The 15903-nt window shown below is 51.1% G+C and overlaps 2 protein-coding genes across 2 annotated transcripts; one reads left to right on the top strand and one right to left on the bottom strand.

Annotated features, from left to right (window-relative positions):
* Positions 1 to 2099: 2099 nt before the first annotated feature.
* EAH_00034960 (hypothetical protein, conserved) lies at positions 2100 to 7974 on the top strand (the record flags this gene model as incomplete). The annotated part of the gene is made up of 6 exons (XM_013395781.1): positions 2100 to 2988; positions 3572 to 3860; positions 4045 to 5462; positions 5825 to 7264; positions 7444 to 7641; positions 7916 to 7974. The coding sequence occupies 6 exons, from the start codon at positions 2100 to 2102 to the stop codon at positions 7972 to 7974; spliced, it is 4293 nt and encodes a 1430-aa protein (XP_013251235.1).
* Positions 7975 to 8876: 902 nt separating this feature from the next.
* Positions 8877 to 10929, bottom strand: EAH_00034970 (hypothetical protein, conserved; the record flags this gene model as incomplete). The annotated part of the gene is made up of 4 exons (XM_013395782.1): positions 8877 to 8969; positions 9210 to 9307; positions 9439 to 9999; positions 10848 to 10929. The coding sequence occupies 4 exons, from the start codon at positions 10927 to 10929 to the stop codon at positions 8877 to 8879; spliced, it is 834 nt and encodes a 277-aa protein (XP_013251236.1).
* Positions 10930 to 15903: the final 4974 nt, after the last annotated feature.

A 15903-nucleotide genomic window follows, 5' to 3' on the forward strand; every position in this document is an offset into this window, starting at 1 on the left:
AACGAACTTATTTAGTATTTTATTATTCTTTCGCCTGTAACAGCAATTTATGCCTTCTTGAAGGGATCTAGTCTAGTGGCGATGCTGTCTCCTCTTCGAGTGTCTCCTTAGAGTATGTTCTCTCTTCCTGTTGTTGTTCAGAGACACTCAAACCAGGGGTTGCTGACACAAAGGAGACAGCATATACACCCGAGAGAGCCTCCGAGGGCTTGTCCCTCTATAAGTGTTGTCCCCTTGGAGACAAGCCACCTAATAGAGTTACTGTTGTTATAATTCTCCTCAGCAAGCGTATTGTGAAATAATATTATGGTATATTTATTGTATTAGAAAAGTAATAATAATATTATAGAGTAGTATTACTGTTCTGATGGCGAGACTAGAGGAGCTCTTGCAGGCCTCAAGGCTCGGCGTAGTGCAGGGCAGATGCGGATGTAGGGGGAAAAGGAGACAGTTGGGGATCTATAGAGACATCTCTGCGTCCCCTTAAACGATTGGTGAAGGTCCTTAAGATTATTGCACCTTAAGCTGTCTCTGTTTTGGTGTTTCCTATTGCATATATATATATGTATATTAATGCTGTTCGTAATATTTTTGTTTTATTCGCCTCTTTATATTACTGCCCATTCATTTGGCCTTGTATAGTGCTGTTTATTTACTCGTGTTTATAAAATACAGTTAGGCTATTATATAATATAATATGATATCATTATATTGGGCTTCTGCACTTGTTCGTCTCCTTAGAGACACCTTGTGCAATCTGCCTCTGCCTCCTGCTCCGACTCAATGCAATATAGACAAGACACCTGCACAGGTCTCTGCAAGCAGCATGTAAATATGTATATGTATATATATAAATATATATGTATATATATATCCATATATACATGCTGCTTTTATATTTTTAGTGGAGCCTGAAGTTCTCCCCACAAGAAAGAAGCAAATGTCCCCTTATAGCAACACTATTTGCAGGGGGGCTAAGAGCAAGCAATGATGACAAACTTTTTTTTTCTTTGTCTTCTCTAGAGGCACCGTATTCTTCTCTTATCTTTTTCTCTGATTATGTTGCATTTGTAGCTTAAAAAGGTGTCATCGCATATGTGCTGTTTGTTCCCACTGAAACACTTCTCAAGTGTCTCCTTCTTAGCTTTTAAATTATATCTCGTTTAGGAGTCTCTTCAGCCCTTCGCTCTGTTGCCTACGGGCTTAGTTGCTTCTACTGTACTGTCTCCTTAAGGCCTCTCTTTCATTATGGAGACACAGAGAAAGGCAGCTGTTTAAAGCCCTATTTCGTGCATTGATGCTGCATGCAGCTTTCCTGCGTTTGGTGAATTAAGAAGAAAAAGCCCCACAGACAATCTGTCTCTCCGCTGCTGTTGCTGCTGTTGTTACTGCTGCTGTTGCTGCTCGTGCTGGAAGGAGAGGGTGGGCCCATGCCTGTTGTCTGTCTCCTTTGGGGGCCCCCTTGATCTCTCGGTCTACCAGGCCTTGTAGGGCCCCCCCTTCTGCTGAAATGAAATTTATATTCGTCTCCTTCACGAGTTTATTGGAGGGACTAGGTGTGTGGGGTGTCTCCTTTTTCCCGCTGCAGCCTGCTGCAGCGAGCGGTGACCCTGGGCGAGCAGCAGCAGCAGCAGCAACAGCAGCAGCAGCGCGGAGACAGTATAAGCGGTGGCCTTTATCATGCGTGCAGAAGTGACTAAGAGGGTCTCAAACAGAAATATGATAAAAGGACAAAAGGAGACACTTTGTGTCTCTCCAGGCCTTCCCCGAAGACACCCGAAGAGACAGTCCCTGTCGTGTGTTATAGTTTTGTGGCTTGTTTAAACAGCAAGGGTTTAGGGTTTATGGTTTAGGAAAAATTAAATAATTTATGATGGTATATGATGTGCCTGCCCCGATTGCTGCCTCCCTAAACCCTAAACCCTAAACCCTAAGAAACAGAAAATTCTTCTTCTTGAGATGGGGGAGGAGACCGCAGAAGAGACAGCAGCTGAGAGGGTGGAGAAGAGGAGACAGCAAGGGAAGGAGGCATATCATATCATCATATAATCAGTGTCTCCTAAGATGTTCATCTTAGGAGACACTTGGGGGCCTAAAGAATGCCTCCTCCCCTTAAAACTCATTCAGGAGAAGGGTTTTCTTTGCATGCGTTGCCGTCAGCCACATCGGAAGTGCTGCTGCTCAGTGCTGCGCTGCTGCAGCGGGAGTGTCTCTCCAGCCTCTTCTCTCAGTCAATTCAGAGGGCAGGAGGAGACACCTCAGCGTATGCTGAGGAGACACCTCAGTGGGAGACAGATAGCTGCCTTTGGGCTATTCGCCTGAGTGTGGGGCTGCCAGATGTCCCCACTGTCTCCTTTCGCGAGGTTACAAGTGTCTCCTCGCCCCTTAAAGATAGCCTGCCCTCGCTGCAGCTGCTGCAGGCTGAAGCGTCCCTTGTCTCCTCTCTGTCAAGGAGAGACAGAGAAAGAAGAGAAGGGGGATCTGGGGGAGCAGGAGAAACAGAGAAAATAGAGGCCTTGGAGACAGTTAAAAGGCTTTCCAACGCGTTGCAGCCTCGCAGGTGTCTCCTCATCTCTTCTTCGCAGCGCCTGCTGCACGTGCTGCAGCAGCTGCTGCGGCTAATAAAACCCCACAGTCTGCAGCGGCAGCTCTTTAAGGAGACACCTGTCTCCGTCGCCAGCCACCTCAACTCAGAGGAGACAGCACTTGCTCCTGCGGGAGAGTTCTTGTTAGCTGTAATGCGTCTCTGTCTGCAGCAGCACGCTGCTGCAGCACGGAGACAGCAGCATGCTCTGTTAAGGAGACAAGAAGCAGCAAGGGCCACGCGAGAGGGAGGAGACAGGCAAGGAGACAGCGCAGTTGTTGTCTCCCCACAGAGCACCAACTGTCCCCAGGAGAAAGGACCTGCTGCAGACCCCACAGAAGATAAACTAAAAGAGTATTTGTTACGCCTTCGTGCGGAGCGGGAGGCCCTCGAGACTTTGCAGTGTACGTACACCCCAACGCCGTGCCTCAGGTTGCCCTGACTAAAGCAACATTACTGCTTCCCCCGTCCCCGCTGCTGCTGCTGCTGCTGTTGCTGCATGCCCTTATCTGTTATGGAGACACAAAGCCATCAGCAGCAGATTATTGCTGTCAGCGCGACTCAGGCGCTGTCTCTTCGTTTACATTTCTCTCTTATTATCCCAGTTGAGTTGCTCTGTCTTCGTTTATTCCTTAGGATTTGTCTTCTTCTTCAGAAGAGAGGAGAGTTATTGTCTCTGTTTCTTTTTGCTTCATTCTTTGCATGCGCTTTTATGCAGTTGTTGTGGCTGCGTCTACTGTCTGTCTCCTCCTGCTGTCCGCGTTGTGTCCCTTTGCAGCGTTTACTGCTGCTGAGCCTGCTGCAGCTTTGTTTGCCTTGGAGAAACTGCTACAGAGGCCCTGTCTCCAGCACCTGGAGGCCCTTCAACCCCCCGAGGGGACAGTTGTACGCGACGTCTTCTATAGCTGTCTCCTTCGCTGCTTCGCTGCCTATACAGCTACCACCCCACATGCTGCTGCTGGGGTCTCCAAGGGTCTCCGGCTGCAGCTGGCCACAGCATGCAGGGAATTGATGCAGGAAGCAGGGCTTCAATCCCTCTGTCTCCTCGCGCTTGGGAACGCCGGTGCACCCCAGGAAAGCAGCAACAGCAGCAGCTGCAGCAACAGCAGCAGCTGCAGCAACAGCAGCTGCTGCAGCAACAGCAGCTGCTGCAGCAACAGCAGCTGCTGCAGCAACAGCAGCTGCTGCAGCAGCTGCAACGATGCTCCCAGAAAGGAGACACTTTTCTTTCAGAGAGGAACCTGTGGAGACGCGAGCCAGAAAGGGACCCAACGAGGTGTCTCCTCACCCACAGCTGCAGAGGAGACAGTCTCCAAGCCTCAGCAAAGCCTAAAGACTGTCCCATTGTCTCCTCAACACACAGAGGAGACAGACAAAAAAGAGTTAGAGTTGCTGCTGCCTCCTAAAAGCTGCGACGCCTCTGCCAGGGCCTTTTGCTGCTTTTTGAATCCCCCACTCAGGCCGTACACCCCGTGGCTCAGCAACCAGCACCAAAATGAAGGAGACAGCATAGTAGCAGGAGACAGCAGAACAGCAGGAGGCAGCAGAGCAGCAGGATACAACAGAGCAGCAGGAGACAGCAGCGCAGCAGGAGACAGAAGAGCAGCAAGAGACAACGGAGACTCTTCCTGTAAGAACCCAGCAGCAGCAGCTCCACCTAGGGCCCCACTACAAACACTGTCTCCGTCGTGGCTGGGCCCTCAGGGGGGCCCCTGCAGCACTTTTGAAGGATGCCGCATCCCCCTAGAGTTGAAGGCCTTGGAAGAGGAGCTGCGCCCTTCTCAAAAAGGAGACAGGCAAAAGCGCAGCCTCGTGCGTCTCCTGGCGAAGTGGTTGAGGACCCCAGCGTGGAGACAGAGACTGAGGGGAGGAGACAGCGAGTCAGGAGACAGCAGGACAGAGGGAAGAAAGAGCAAAGGAGACACTCACCTCCCCCCTATCTTGCTACCATACGGGTCCTCTGTCACCGGCTTTGGAGACTGGGACTCAGACTTAGACCTCGCGTTGCTGCTGCCGTCCCTCTGCAGCGCAGCAGAGACAAAAGAGACACCGCAGCAGTCTCCTTGCTGCTCTCCTTTCTCTTCCTTTCCGTGCTGTCTCCTTTGTGGCCAGGGGGGAGACAACTGCCTCCATAGCTTCCCCTCGAGAGCGGAGTCCGCTGCGCTGCTGACGCGGCTTGAGTGTCTCCTCCGCAGCGAAGAGCAGCTTGAGGGTCTCTTCACTTGCCTGGAGGTTGTTGTCCCCCAAAGAGCTCCCCCACTGCTGCGTGGGGTGTACAGACACCCGAGAACCCCACAAAGACGCAGGAGCAGCAGCGCAGCCAGCTGCCGCTCAAGGAGCAAAGAGATGTCTCCAGCAGGAGACACTGCCAAGGGACAGTGCGTCTCTCTCCGTCCCTCTGGAGACCAACTCAACAGAAAAGGAGACAGTTTAAGGGCATGCGACGATGACAAGGAAGGGGGCAGAAATTACGAGGAGACAAAGGAGACACACCAAACAAACAGGCTCAACATCTGCCGCACCGCTGGGGGCCCAGCGAAAGGAGACAGCCGATACTGTCCCTCTGCACACAGCGCAACCCTGGAAGTGTCTCCTCTTTTACAGCCAGACGGCCCACTACAAGGGCCTCCTCAAGGACCTCCGTGGGGCCCCCCTCCAGAAGCAGGAGACATGGAGAGACACTCTGGGGGCCCCCCGCCTACGCCTGCAGCTGAGCCTGCCTGGGGGCCGTGCAGCCGAGTTAAGTTCGAGATGACTGCTGGGTGTCCCCTGGGCCCTTTAAACTCGCAGTTGCTGAAGGAGTACGCCAGCTGCTGTGTCCTTTTGCCGCCTTTGGTTCGCATAGTCCGGCACTGGGCAGACTGTAGGGGCCTCACAGGTGGGCCTCACTCACCATTTTTGTTTTCAGGCGTGCGCGTCCACTAGCTAGCTGGCTAACTGGCTAGCTGGCTAGCTAGCTAGCTAACGAGGCAGCGAGCTGGCTAGATAGCTAGCTAGCTGACTGGCTAGCTGGATAGACAGCTAGCTATTCTGTTGCCAAGCTATAGCTAGCTGGCTGGCTACTTAGCATTTAGCGCCATGAAGAGTTGTAGTCAGGACAGTGCGCGACGGAGTCTCTTGAATGCAGAAGGAGGAGGGGAAAGGGCCCTTGGTGCATGGGTATTATCGAGGCTGTAAAGGGTATCTGCTGAAGGAGACAGGAGCCCTTCCTCTTTTAAGTGTCTCTGCTGCTCTGCTTAGGGACCCGGGATGGCTGTCTCTCTAGCTACGCCTGGTCTCTCTTGGTGGTTTTCTTCTTGCAGTCGGTTTCTCCGCCGTTGCTGCCTCAGCTGCAGCAGCGCCCATCTGCTGCGCACCTCCAGACCTCGCTGAATGCCCCTCCTTACCCCACAAACGAAAGGAGGCACTTGAAGGGAGGCTGTCTCCGAAGCCTCCCGCCCTCTGCGGTGCCTGTAGAGATCGTTGGGGGCCGCCACAGCGTTTGGTTCTTAAGGCCAGGGGCCGTTGACCCGTGGGGGCCCCGGACGCTGGGTTTGTTGCAGCCTGTGTTTAGGGGCGCTCGAGAGACTCAGCTGCTGCAGTGGCTGCAGAGATATCTGCCGGGGTGTCTCCTCCTGCTGCCTGAGGAGACACCGCAAGGCTCCACAAACTACCTGGAGGCAGGGCCTTTAAAACAACACACAGAAGGAAGTAAAACCCCCAAAGGGGATATCAACAACTTCTCTCAGCCCCCCCTCTTCACACTCCCTCGAACAGACAGCCCCAGGGGTCCAGTGGTCAGGCCACTGACTCCCCGCGAGAACCAATACTCCACGGGATCGGGGGATCGATACCCTACGGGGTCGGGGGATCGAACAATTCAGGGATCGGGGGATCGAAGCATTCAGGGATCGGGGGATCGAAGCATTCAGGGATCGGGGGATCGAAGCCTTCGGAAGTCGGGGGGTCAGTCCCCCACGGGATCGGGGGATCTAGCCCCTATGGGATCGGGAGATCGGTCCCCCACGGGATCGGGGGATCGGTCCCCCCATCGCCGGCGTCAATCACGCTGCCAGCCTCCTCCTCTGAGCGACCAGGACTGGGTCAAGGTAGCGTCTCTATTTTATGCATTTTTTGTGTTTTTCGGTTATTCATTTAACTCTTTGTCCCTTCTGGTGTCTCTACAAGGTCCTCCCCTACCATGTAGAAAGCCCCCGAACAGAAGACGCTGTAAACAGAAAGGCTTCCAAGCAAAGGAGACACCTAAAGAGACTCCTCCTGTCTCCACAGAGCCCCCAACCCACCAGCTGTCTCCCCAGAGGGGAGACACAGGGCAAGGGGGCCCCACAGCGATCAGTGAACCCCCACTGAAAGATTGTAGTCCGATGGGGGCAGTAAGGACAGCAGCAGCAGCCGATGCAGCCGCAGGAGCACCAGATGAATGCGCAGCAGCAGCAACAACGAATGAAGCAGCCACAACTACACACGACGAAGCACAAGCGACAAACACAGCAGCAGCAACAACAGATGCAACAGCAGCAGCAACGCATGCAACAGCAGCAGAAGTGCCGGCAGCATCTGAAGATCTGAGGAAGGGCCCCCTTGAAGGTCGCGAGACGCAATGTACAGACGTCGACAGGGAAGAGACACCTAAGGACCCAGCAGGTGAACTGCTTAGGGCCCTGGGAGAGCAACAAGCTAGTGAGCATCTCCTTGTCTGCAATGTATAGGCACGAGCAGCAGCAAGAGCAGCAGCAGTTCTTCTGTCGGTGCGAAACGAGCATCAGCAAGAGCAGCAGCAGCAGCAGCTGCTTGTGCTGCTGCTGTATGTGCGTTCAAAGAGATACCTTTAGGCTGCTCTGCGTTTGCTTCCGTCTCAGTCTCCACTGCTATGCAATCTGTCTCCTTTGGTGTTGCCATTGAGGACCCGCTGGAGGTGGGGAGACACCACGCCTACAGCAGGCCTCAAGGTGAGAACGGATGCCCTTTGACTGCAGCAGCAGCAGCAACAGTAGCAGCAGCAGCAGCAGCAGCAGCAAAGGTGGCAGCAGCAGCAACTGGCCTTGAGGATGTCCTGTGTTTGTGGTGGAAATCGCCAAGATGCCCTTTGCTTCCCTCAAACGGCGAGTGCATGCATGCATGCATACATTACATTACATTACGTGCATGCGTGCATTAATAACGTGCATGCATTAATAACGTGCATGCATGCATGCATGCACTATAGGCGTGCATGCATGCGAGCATGCATGCATGCATGCATGCATCAATAACGTGCATGCATGCGTGCATGCATGCATTTAGTGCGTGCATGCATGCATGCATGCATTATGCTCTTGCATGTGTTTGCAGGGTGCGAGGTGTTTTACTATGAAATGCAAAGGGCAGAGAGGCTGCTAAGAGACGGGTGAGTGAGGAGACAGGCGCTGCTGAAGAGGAGACAGGGGACGGCGCAGCAGCAAACAAAATCAAAATGAAAGAATGCGTTGGTGTTTATTGGTGCTGTCTCTCTTATCTAATGAATAAACAACAATATCTGTCTCCTTTATCTAGTAAGTGCAGTATCTGTCTCCTCTATCTAATTAACAGCACTGTCTGTCTCCTTTATCTAATAAACAACAATGTCTGCCTCAAATAATAAATAAACAACAAATGTTATCTCCAATAAAAGAGACAGAAAAGAGACAACTTGTGCGGTGCGGGCGACGCAGAAGAACTCCCCTCGAACAAATCTTTGTAGGAGACTAAAGCCCGCTCCCGCTGCTGCAACTTTTACTGCTGCAGCTCGTGCTGCTGCAGCTCCTTCTGCAGGTGCTGCTGCTGCAGGTCCTGCTGCTGTATCTCCTGCTACTGCAGGTGCTGCTGCTGTTACTGCAGCTGCTGAAGCTGCTTCGAGAGCAGCAACAGCAGCAGCAAGAGCTGTATTGTGCAGCAGAGGTTGGCTAGTGTCTGTCTGTGTCTGTTTGCCCTTCTGTGTTGGTGTGTCTCCGCGTGGCTGTCTCTTCTTTGTTTGCATCGTCTCCTTCTCGTCTCTGTCTCCTGACGCGCTAGAGAGATGCAGGAGACAGCTGAAGAGACAGCTGAGGAGCCACAGGCAAGTGAGGAGACAGCTGGGAAGACAGCCAAGTAGCCAATCGAGGAGACAGAGAGCGGGGGAGACAGCAGAGAGACAGCTGGGGAGACAGCTGGGAGGGCAGTTGAGGAGACAGCCGGGGAGAGAGGCAACTGGGGAGACAGCTGAGGAGACAGCTGAGGAGACAGTTGAGGAAACAGCTGAGGAGACAGCTGAGGAGACAGTTGAGGAGACAGCTCTTCACTCTAGAGGAGCGATGCATTTGCCTTTCTTGTCGAGTGCAAAGCCCCAAACTTCGCAGACCCCGCGGCCCCCAGCAAACAAATCCTTCACCTGTGCATGCACAACGACAAAACAAAAATAAAACAAATAAGAATAAAGCAAATAAAGCAGATTAAAATAACACAAATAAAGCAAATCGGAACAAAACCTAAGTAGCTAGCTAGCCAACTAGCTAGCTGGCCAACAGTTATCAGGCTACCGGTCTAGCTAGCTAGCTAGCTAGCTAGCCATCTAGCTAGCTAGCTAGCCAGTTTGATGGATGAGCACCAGCCAGCCAAAGCATTTGCTTACCCCAAAGTTTGCACTGAAGAACGGAGGAGACGAGCCGCCTTCTTCTTCTGCTTGAAGACGGCAGAAAGTGCCGGAGAGCGAAGGGCAGTCAGCAGCATCTGCAGCAGCAGCAGCAGCAGCAGAAACAACAGCAGCAGCAGCAGGATGAGGAGTGTATCTACAGGTTAGAAAATGGTGGTTCGGGAGCAAAAGGAGACAGCTGAGGAGACAGCACAGACTGTCTCCTTACCTCCTCTGATGTCGCAGGTGCCCTGCAAGTGGATAGCCCTCAGCTTTTTATGTTTCACTGTCTTCTTCTCTGTCTCCTGGGATCGAGGTGTCTCCTCGATTTGCTGCTGCAGCAGCACATCAATTACCCCACAGCCCCCAACCAGCAAAAAGATGCTGCAGCGAGGCAGAGACTGCTGCAAGCAGCTGAAAAGAGACATCTTAACTGTCTCCATTCGTATGTACACTAGAGACAGAGGAGAGATGCCTTTAAGGGCTGCACCCAACGGGGAGACAGGAGACACAGACGGAACCACACTGCTGCTGCTGCTGCTGCTGCTGCTGGAGGGAGACGCAGCATCTGTCTTCTTCTTTTTATGCTTCCTCGATGAGGTGTCTGTTTCTGCTGCTGCGGTGTCTTCGCAGCTCGACGCATCTGCTGCTGCATGTTTGCTTTTGGATTTCTTTGATGAACGAGACTTTGCTGCTGTTGCTGCTGCTGCTGCTGCTGCTGCTGCTGGCTCCTCCTCTGAATCTTCCTCCTGCGTCTCCCGCGTTGCCTCAATGATAGTGCAGCGGGTGTCTGCGCGAAGCAGCAAACAGCAACGAGAGACAGATAACAAATAAGGAGACAGATAAAAAGGAGACAGATAAAAAGGAGACAGATAAAAGGAGACGGCCACCCAAACACAAAATTCTGCGCAGAACCTCTAAGCTGCAGCTGCCCCAAGCCCTACAACATAAGGAGCAGCAGCAGGAGAAGCAGCAGCAACAGCAACAGCAGCAGCAGCAGCAGCAAGACTTGCCTTTGCAGGGCTCTAGAGTTACCCCCTTAACAAAGTTGGCGTATAGGCCGCTGCAGAGGATCGCAAGAGACGCAGCAGGAGACAGCGCGAGCTGAGGAGACACTTCAAAAAGAGAGAGAGGAGACACCTGGTGGGCCTTTAAGAGACAGAGACAGAGGAAGTAGAAGGAGACAGAGGAGACAGGAGAAACAGCAGGAGACAGCGAATAAAGAGGAGACAGCAGGATACAGACAACAACCACAGGCCTACCGATGCGGCTCCATAAGACAGAGCGCACCTACAGCAGCAGTAATGGCGGCAGGAGCTACAGCAACAGCAGCAACAGCTACAGCAGCAGGAGCTACAGCAACAGCAGCAACAGCTACAGCAGCAGGAACTACAGCAACAGCAGCAGCAGCTACAGCAACAGCAGCAGGAGCTACAGCAACAGCAGCAGCAGCTACAGCAACAGCAGCAGGAGCTACAGCAACAGCAGCTGGAGCTACAGCAACAGCAGCACGAGCTACAGCAACAACAGCAGCAGTAGCAGCAGCAGCAAGAGCACGAAGGTACCTTGAATTTGAGGGTGTCTCCTCATCATGAAATATAACGTGAGAATTCTGAGGGGATCGGTTTGAGGAGACACCTCCCAGGCCGCCTTGGCGTCCCCGTCTGTTGTTTGCTTGGCTTAAGCCGTCGTGCAGCTGCTGCAGCAGTTGAGACTCCATTGGGAAATGCCGAGGCTGCTGCTGCTGCTGCTGCTGCTGCTGCTGTTGCTGCTGTTGCTGCTGCAGCTGTTGCTGGTCCTGTATGTGCTCCTATGGGTGTTGCTTTTGGCGCTGCTGCCGCTGTTGTTGCTGCTGCTGTTTCTGGTGGTGCTGCTGGTGGTGCTGCTGGAGCTATTGCTGTTGCTGTTGCTGTTTGCTGCTGCTGCTGTTGCTGTTGTTGCTGCTGCCGCTGCCTGAGGGGGCTTTGACGGCTCTGAGGGCTTATGCGCAGGCTACTGTCTCCTGGAGGAGACGCACTGCATGCAGGGAAACTGTCTCCTCGAAAAGGAGACAGCAGCAGGAGACAGCAGGAGGAGACAACGGCCTGGGGTACAGGCAGCAGCAGCAGCAGTGGCAGCAGTAGCAGCAGCAACAGTAGTAGTAGGCGTCTAGAGGTTTATAAGGAGACAGACGGATGCAGGAGGAGACACTGCAGCTGCTTTTTGTTGTTATAAGAACTTCTGTTTAAATAAATATTACGCTGCTAGCAGCACGAAGGCAGGTGTCTCCTGTCTCCTTCTCTACGGGTGCAGGCCTTGCCCTGAATTGCTTCTTCTTAGTAGATAGAGGAGACAGAGATAAACAACAAAAGAACAAATATATTAAAAGAAGAAGAAACGAGAAGAAAAACGAGAAGATAGGCCTCGCTAGAGACACATACACCCGAGCTGCATGCGCATGCAGCTCCCACCATGTGTGGGGCCCCACAGCAGTCTCCTTTGGCCTGTCTCCTCGTGTTGTCTTTGCTGCTTAGCAACTGAATATTAATTTAAAAAGAGACTTTATAAAGGCGACGGAGAGGCAGAGAAGCAGCAGGAAGGGAGAGGAGGGAGCACATGGAGCGGAGAGGAGACAGACAGCGAAAGCTGTCTCCTTCTGTCTTCTTCTTTGTCTCCCTCTCTGTCTTCTTCTTTGTCTCCTTCTCTGTCTCCTTCCCTGTCTAATTCTGTCTCATTCCGCTTCACGTCTCCTGCCTCTTCACCTGTCTCCTTCTGGCTCCCCCCCTGTCACCTTCTGTCTCCTCCTGTGTCTCCCTCTGTCTCCTGCTGTCTGCTTCTTGTCTCCTTTCGTCTCCTTCTCTGTCTCCTTTTGTCTCCTTTCCTGCCTCCTTTTGTCTCCTCTGTCTACTTCTCTGCCTCCTTCTCCGCCTCCTTTTGTCTCCTTTTGTCTCCTCTGTCTACTTTTGTCTCCTTCTGTGTCTCCTTTTGTCTTCTTCTCTGCCTCCTTTTGTCTCCTTTTGTCTCCTGTTCTTGTGTCCTCCTACAATACCGTGTCCTCGTCTCTGCTGCTCCTTTTATCTCCTCTAATCTCCTTCTCTCCTCATTCAAAGGAGACAGAAGAAAAGGAGACAGAAGAAAAGGAGACACTTCGCTGCTTCCTGTCTTATGTTGCTCACTCTACACAGTGAAGAGACACCGCAAATGCCTTGGGGGATCTTCCTCCTCCTCTTCAGGCCTCTTTAGTTATATATATATATTTAAATATGTATATATATATATATATATATATCTTCCTGTGCTTCTGGCTTATTTGGTGTATTGTGGCTGTTTGTTAATGGGAGGTGTACTGTCTGCTGAGGTTAGGGCGTCTCTCTTTTTATTTCATAGCAATGAAGGTCTATCTGTAGACGATATTAATTATCTTTGCTGTGTACACAAACTCTTCGTGTAGCAGCAGCAGCAGCAGCAGTAGAAGTAGCAACAGCAGAGCTGTAGCAGCAGTAGCAGAGCAGCAGCAGCAGAGGCTGCAGCAAGGCTTGTCTCCCACCTGCTTCTACAGAGAGGAGGGCACTGCATCAGGTGTTTTTGCTGCTGTCCTTGACGCACTTCTTCTGTCTCCTCCGTCGTTCTAAAAGGAGACAGAAGGAATTTAAGAGGAGACATACAATGCACAAGAGAGAGAGACACCAGCGCATGCGCTCAGTAGCTGTCTGTACACCGTAGCATCCATAGAGCCAAAGCAGTAATAAATAGAGAGACAGCTGAGGCTACCGAGTAAATACAGAACAGCAACTGCTCTGTCTCTGTCTCCCTCTCTTTGTCTCTCTGTCTCTGTCTCTTTTTCTGTCTCTGTCTCTGTCTCTCTTTTGTGCTGCACAACAAGGGAGGCAACAGCGGGCCCAGGGTCCAGACCTCTCCTTGTGAAGAGATAAACAATACATGCATGCATATATGTTATAAAAATGTAAAAACATATATATATATATATATATAACTGTATATGTATATATATAGTTATATTTATCTAGCAGGCGTCCTTCACACAAAAAGTCGTACCGTATATCTATGTGAACACAATATATATGTTATACATATATATTATATATATATGTTATATATATATATATGTATAGTGTACTCCTCGAGGTTGTAGTGTAACCTGCTTTCTCAGCTGTCTCCTTTCTTCTTCTTGCTGCTGCTTTAAACCTACGGGCGCTGCAGTTGTACAGACTCATTGCATGCGCTGCCTCCTCGGGGAGGCGGTTGGCCCATAGAGGATGTGCAGCTTCAAGTGACAAATAGGAGGAGAGAGCTGAGGTGTATTTGCAGCTCTTCAGGGGAGGGAGCTGAGGTGTATAGGCAGCTTAGTGTGTATATATGCGCAGTCGGTTAGGGGGCTGTATGCATGCATGATATATCCCTGTGATGCAAATAATGAAGTGTAGAAGAAGAAAAGAAATAGTGCTGCAGTATATTTAATTAAAAACAAACGGAGCTGAGGTGTACAGACACCCCAGCAAGACCGCTGTCCAGTGGTTTTCTTTGTTTGTTTGTGTCTATCGAAGCCCCAACAGTAAAACTATTAGGAGATGTACTTTTATTTCTTTAAATTCATCGCTTTTATTTTATAAGATCTTCTTTTCTTCATTTTGTCTTCTGCCTTTGGGGTGTATTAATAAGGGGCCTCAACGCCAGCAGTACTCAAACTCCCGCTGTTGCGCCTGCTGCTGCTGCTGCTGCTGCTGTATTGCTGCTTCTTCTTCTGTTATTTGCCGCAAAAGGAGGAAAAGAGATTATATTTCAGGAGAAGTTGCAGTCGATAGGTTCTGCTGCCTTCAATTTGGGGTGTATGCGCAGACAGCTGCGCTGCCGCTGGTGGAGCGGATAGAGGAGGCATTCCCTCATTGAGAGATGTTTTATCGTTTTCTTTTTAAATTTATTTATTAAAATGAATAAATTTAAATCCAACAGCAGAAGAAGTGTATCAAGAGTATCCTCGGTTTTCTCTCAACGCTCTGCTGCACTCACCCCTGCTGCATCTTCAGCCTTCCTTGGGGGCTCATCTGTACACCCAGCTGCACGTACACCAGAAAGAACTATAACTCAAGCCAGCGCTCGCAGGGCTTCAATCAACAGCAAGAACAGCAGCAAGAACAGCAGCATCAGCAGCAGCAGTAGCAGCGGGAGTCGCAGCGACAGTAGCAGTAGCGACAGAAGCAGCAGCAGCAGCAGCAGTAACAGCAGCAGCAGAACTGGCAGCAGCAGCAGCAAAACCAGCGGCAGCAACAGTAGCAGCAGCCACTCCTCTGCCTTCCGTATGTCCAGCAGGGTGTCTCCCACCTCCTCTTCACTCCATATGCATTTGCTTCTGTGCTGCTGTTTATGCTGCTGCAACTGCGGCTGCTGCTGTTGCTCTTGCTGCTGCTGCTGCTGCCACTTGTGTGGATACACCTGGGTTTATCTGTTGGTATTCGAGTGTCTCCTTTGCCTGTTGTTGACGTACGTTTGCCGTTGGGGTCTCGTCGCAGCTCTAATGAGTTACGCTTGTCTCCTTTTGTCTCCTTTTGTCTCCTTTATCTTATCTTAAGTGCCTTTAGAAAGAGAGACAGCGACAGAGACATATGAATGTACACCTGGTTGTGGGAGTGAGGCATATTGCTGCAGTACTACTTATTGCTATTAGACGCATCGCTGTACCTTTGAATATCTTCTTATTGCAGCGGCTGTTGCTGCTGCTGCTGCTGCTCTTCTTGCTGCTGGCGTTGGTGTTATTGCTGCTGCTTTTCCTGCTGCTGCTGCTTTTGTTGCTGTTTTTGCTGTTGCTGCTGCTGCTGCTCCTGCTCCGGTTTTGTTGTGGTTGCTGCTGCTGCAGCCTCTGAACGAGCAGCAGCAGCAGAGGGTTGAGCTGGAGTGTATGTATATTTGTTGTTTATGTTTGTGTGTCTTGCATGCATGCAGTGTTTGTTTGTTATTGGTTTTGTTTTGTATATGCTGTCTCCTGTACACATTGCAGTGTCTGTCTCCTTTTGTGTCTGTCTCCTTTTGTGTCTGTCTCCTTTATGTCTCCTTCAGGGGCCCCACAGCCAACTGCTGAGGTGTCTCCTTCATGGAGCAGTGCAGATCTGTCTGCTGCTGATGCTACCTACGGCCCCCACTTGTCTATTTTATGTTTAAATGCATTTCTTATCCCTCCTTTTGTCTCCTGGAACCCTTACTTATGGGCCCCCTTTTGGAGTTGCAAACGCCCAAATGAACGCGCAGAACAGGTCTGTTCCCCCTCTCAGGTGTATAGGCACCTCAGCCTCTTCTCAGGTGTACAGGCACCCCAGGCTCTTCTCAGGTGTATAGGCACCTCAGTCTCTTCTTAGCTGTACAGGCGCATTAAGCTGTCCTCAGGTGTACAGGCACATTAAGCTGTTCTTAGGTGTATAGGTGCCTCAATCTCTTCTGAGGTGTACAGGCACTTGTAGCTGTTCTACGGTGTACAGGCACTTGTAGCTGTTCTAAGGTGTACAGACACCTCAAGAATGAGGCAGACAGAGTGTCTGAGTGCAACGCGCATTTTAGTGTCTCTTGTCTGGCTTGTTTTTCTGTTTGCTTTTGGAGTCTCTTACGCTGCATGATATAGATTTATATTTTATGTGCATGCGTCTGTCTCTTTATTTGTTTGGGTGTATTCTTTCTAGTCCCTTGTATATTGTTTGTTTGTTTTTCT

This window comes from Eimeria acervulina, genomic scaffold, assembly GCF_000499425.1.
Source record: "Eimeria acervulina Houghton genomic scaffold, Eah_scaff363, whole genome shotgun sequence".
Taxonomy (NCBI): Eukaryota; Apicomplexa; class Conoidasida; order Eucoccidiorida; family Eimeriidae; genus Eimeria; species Eimeria acervulina.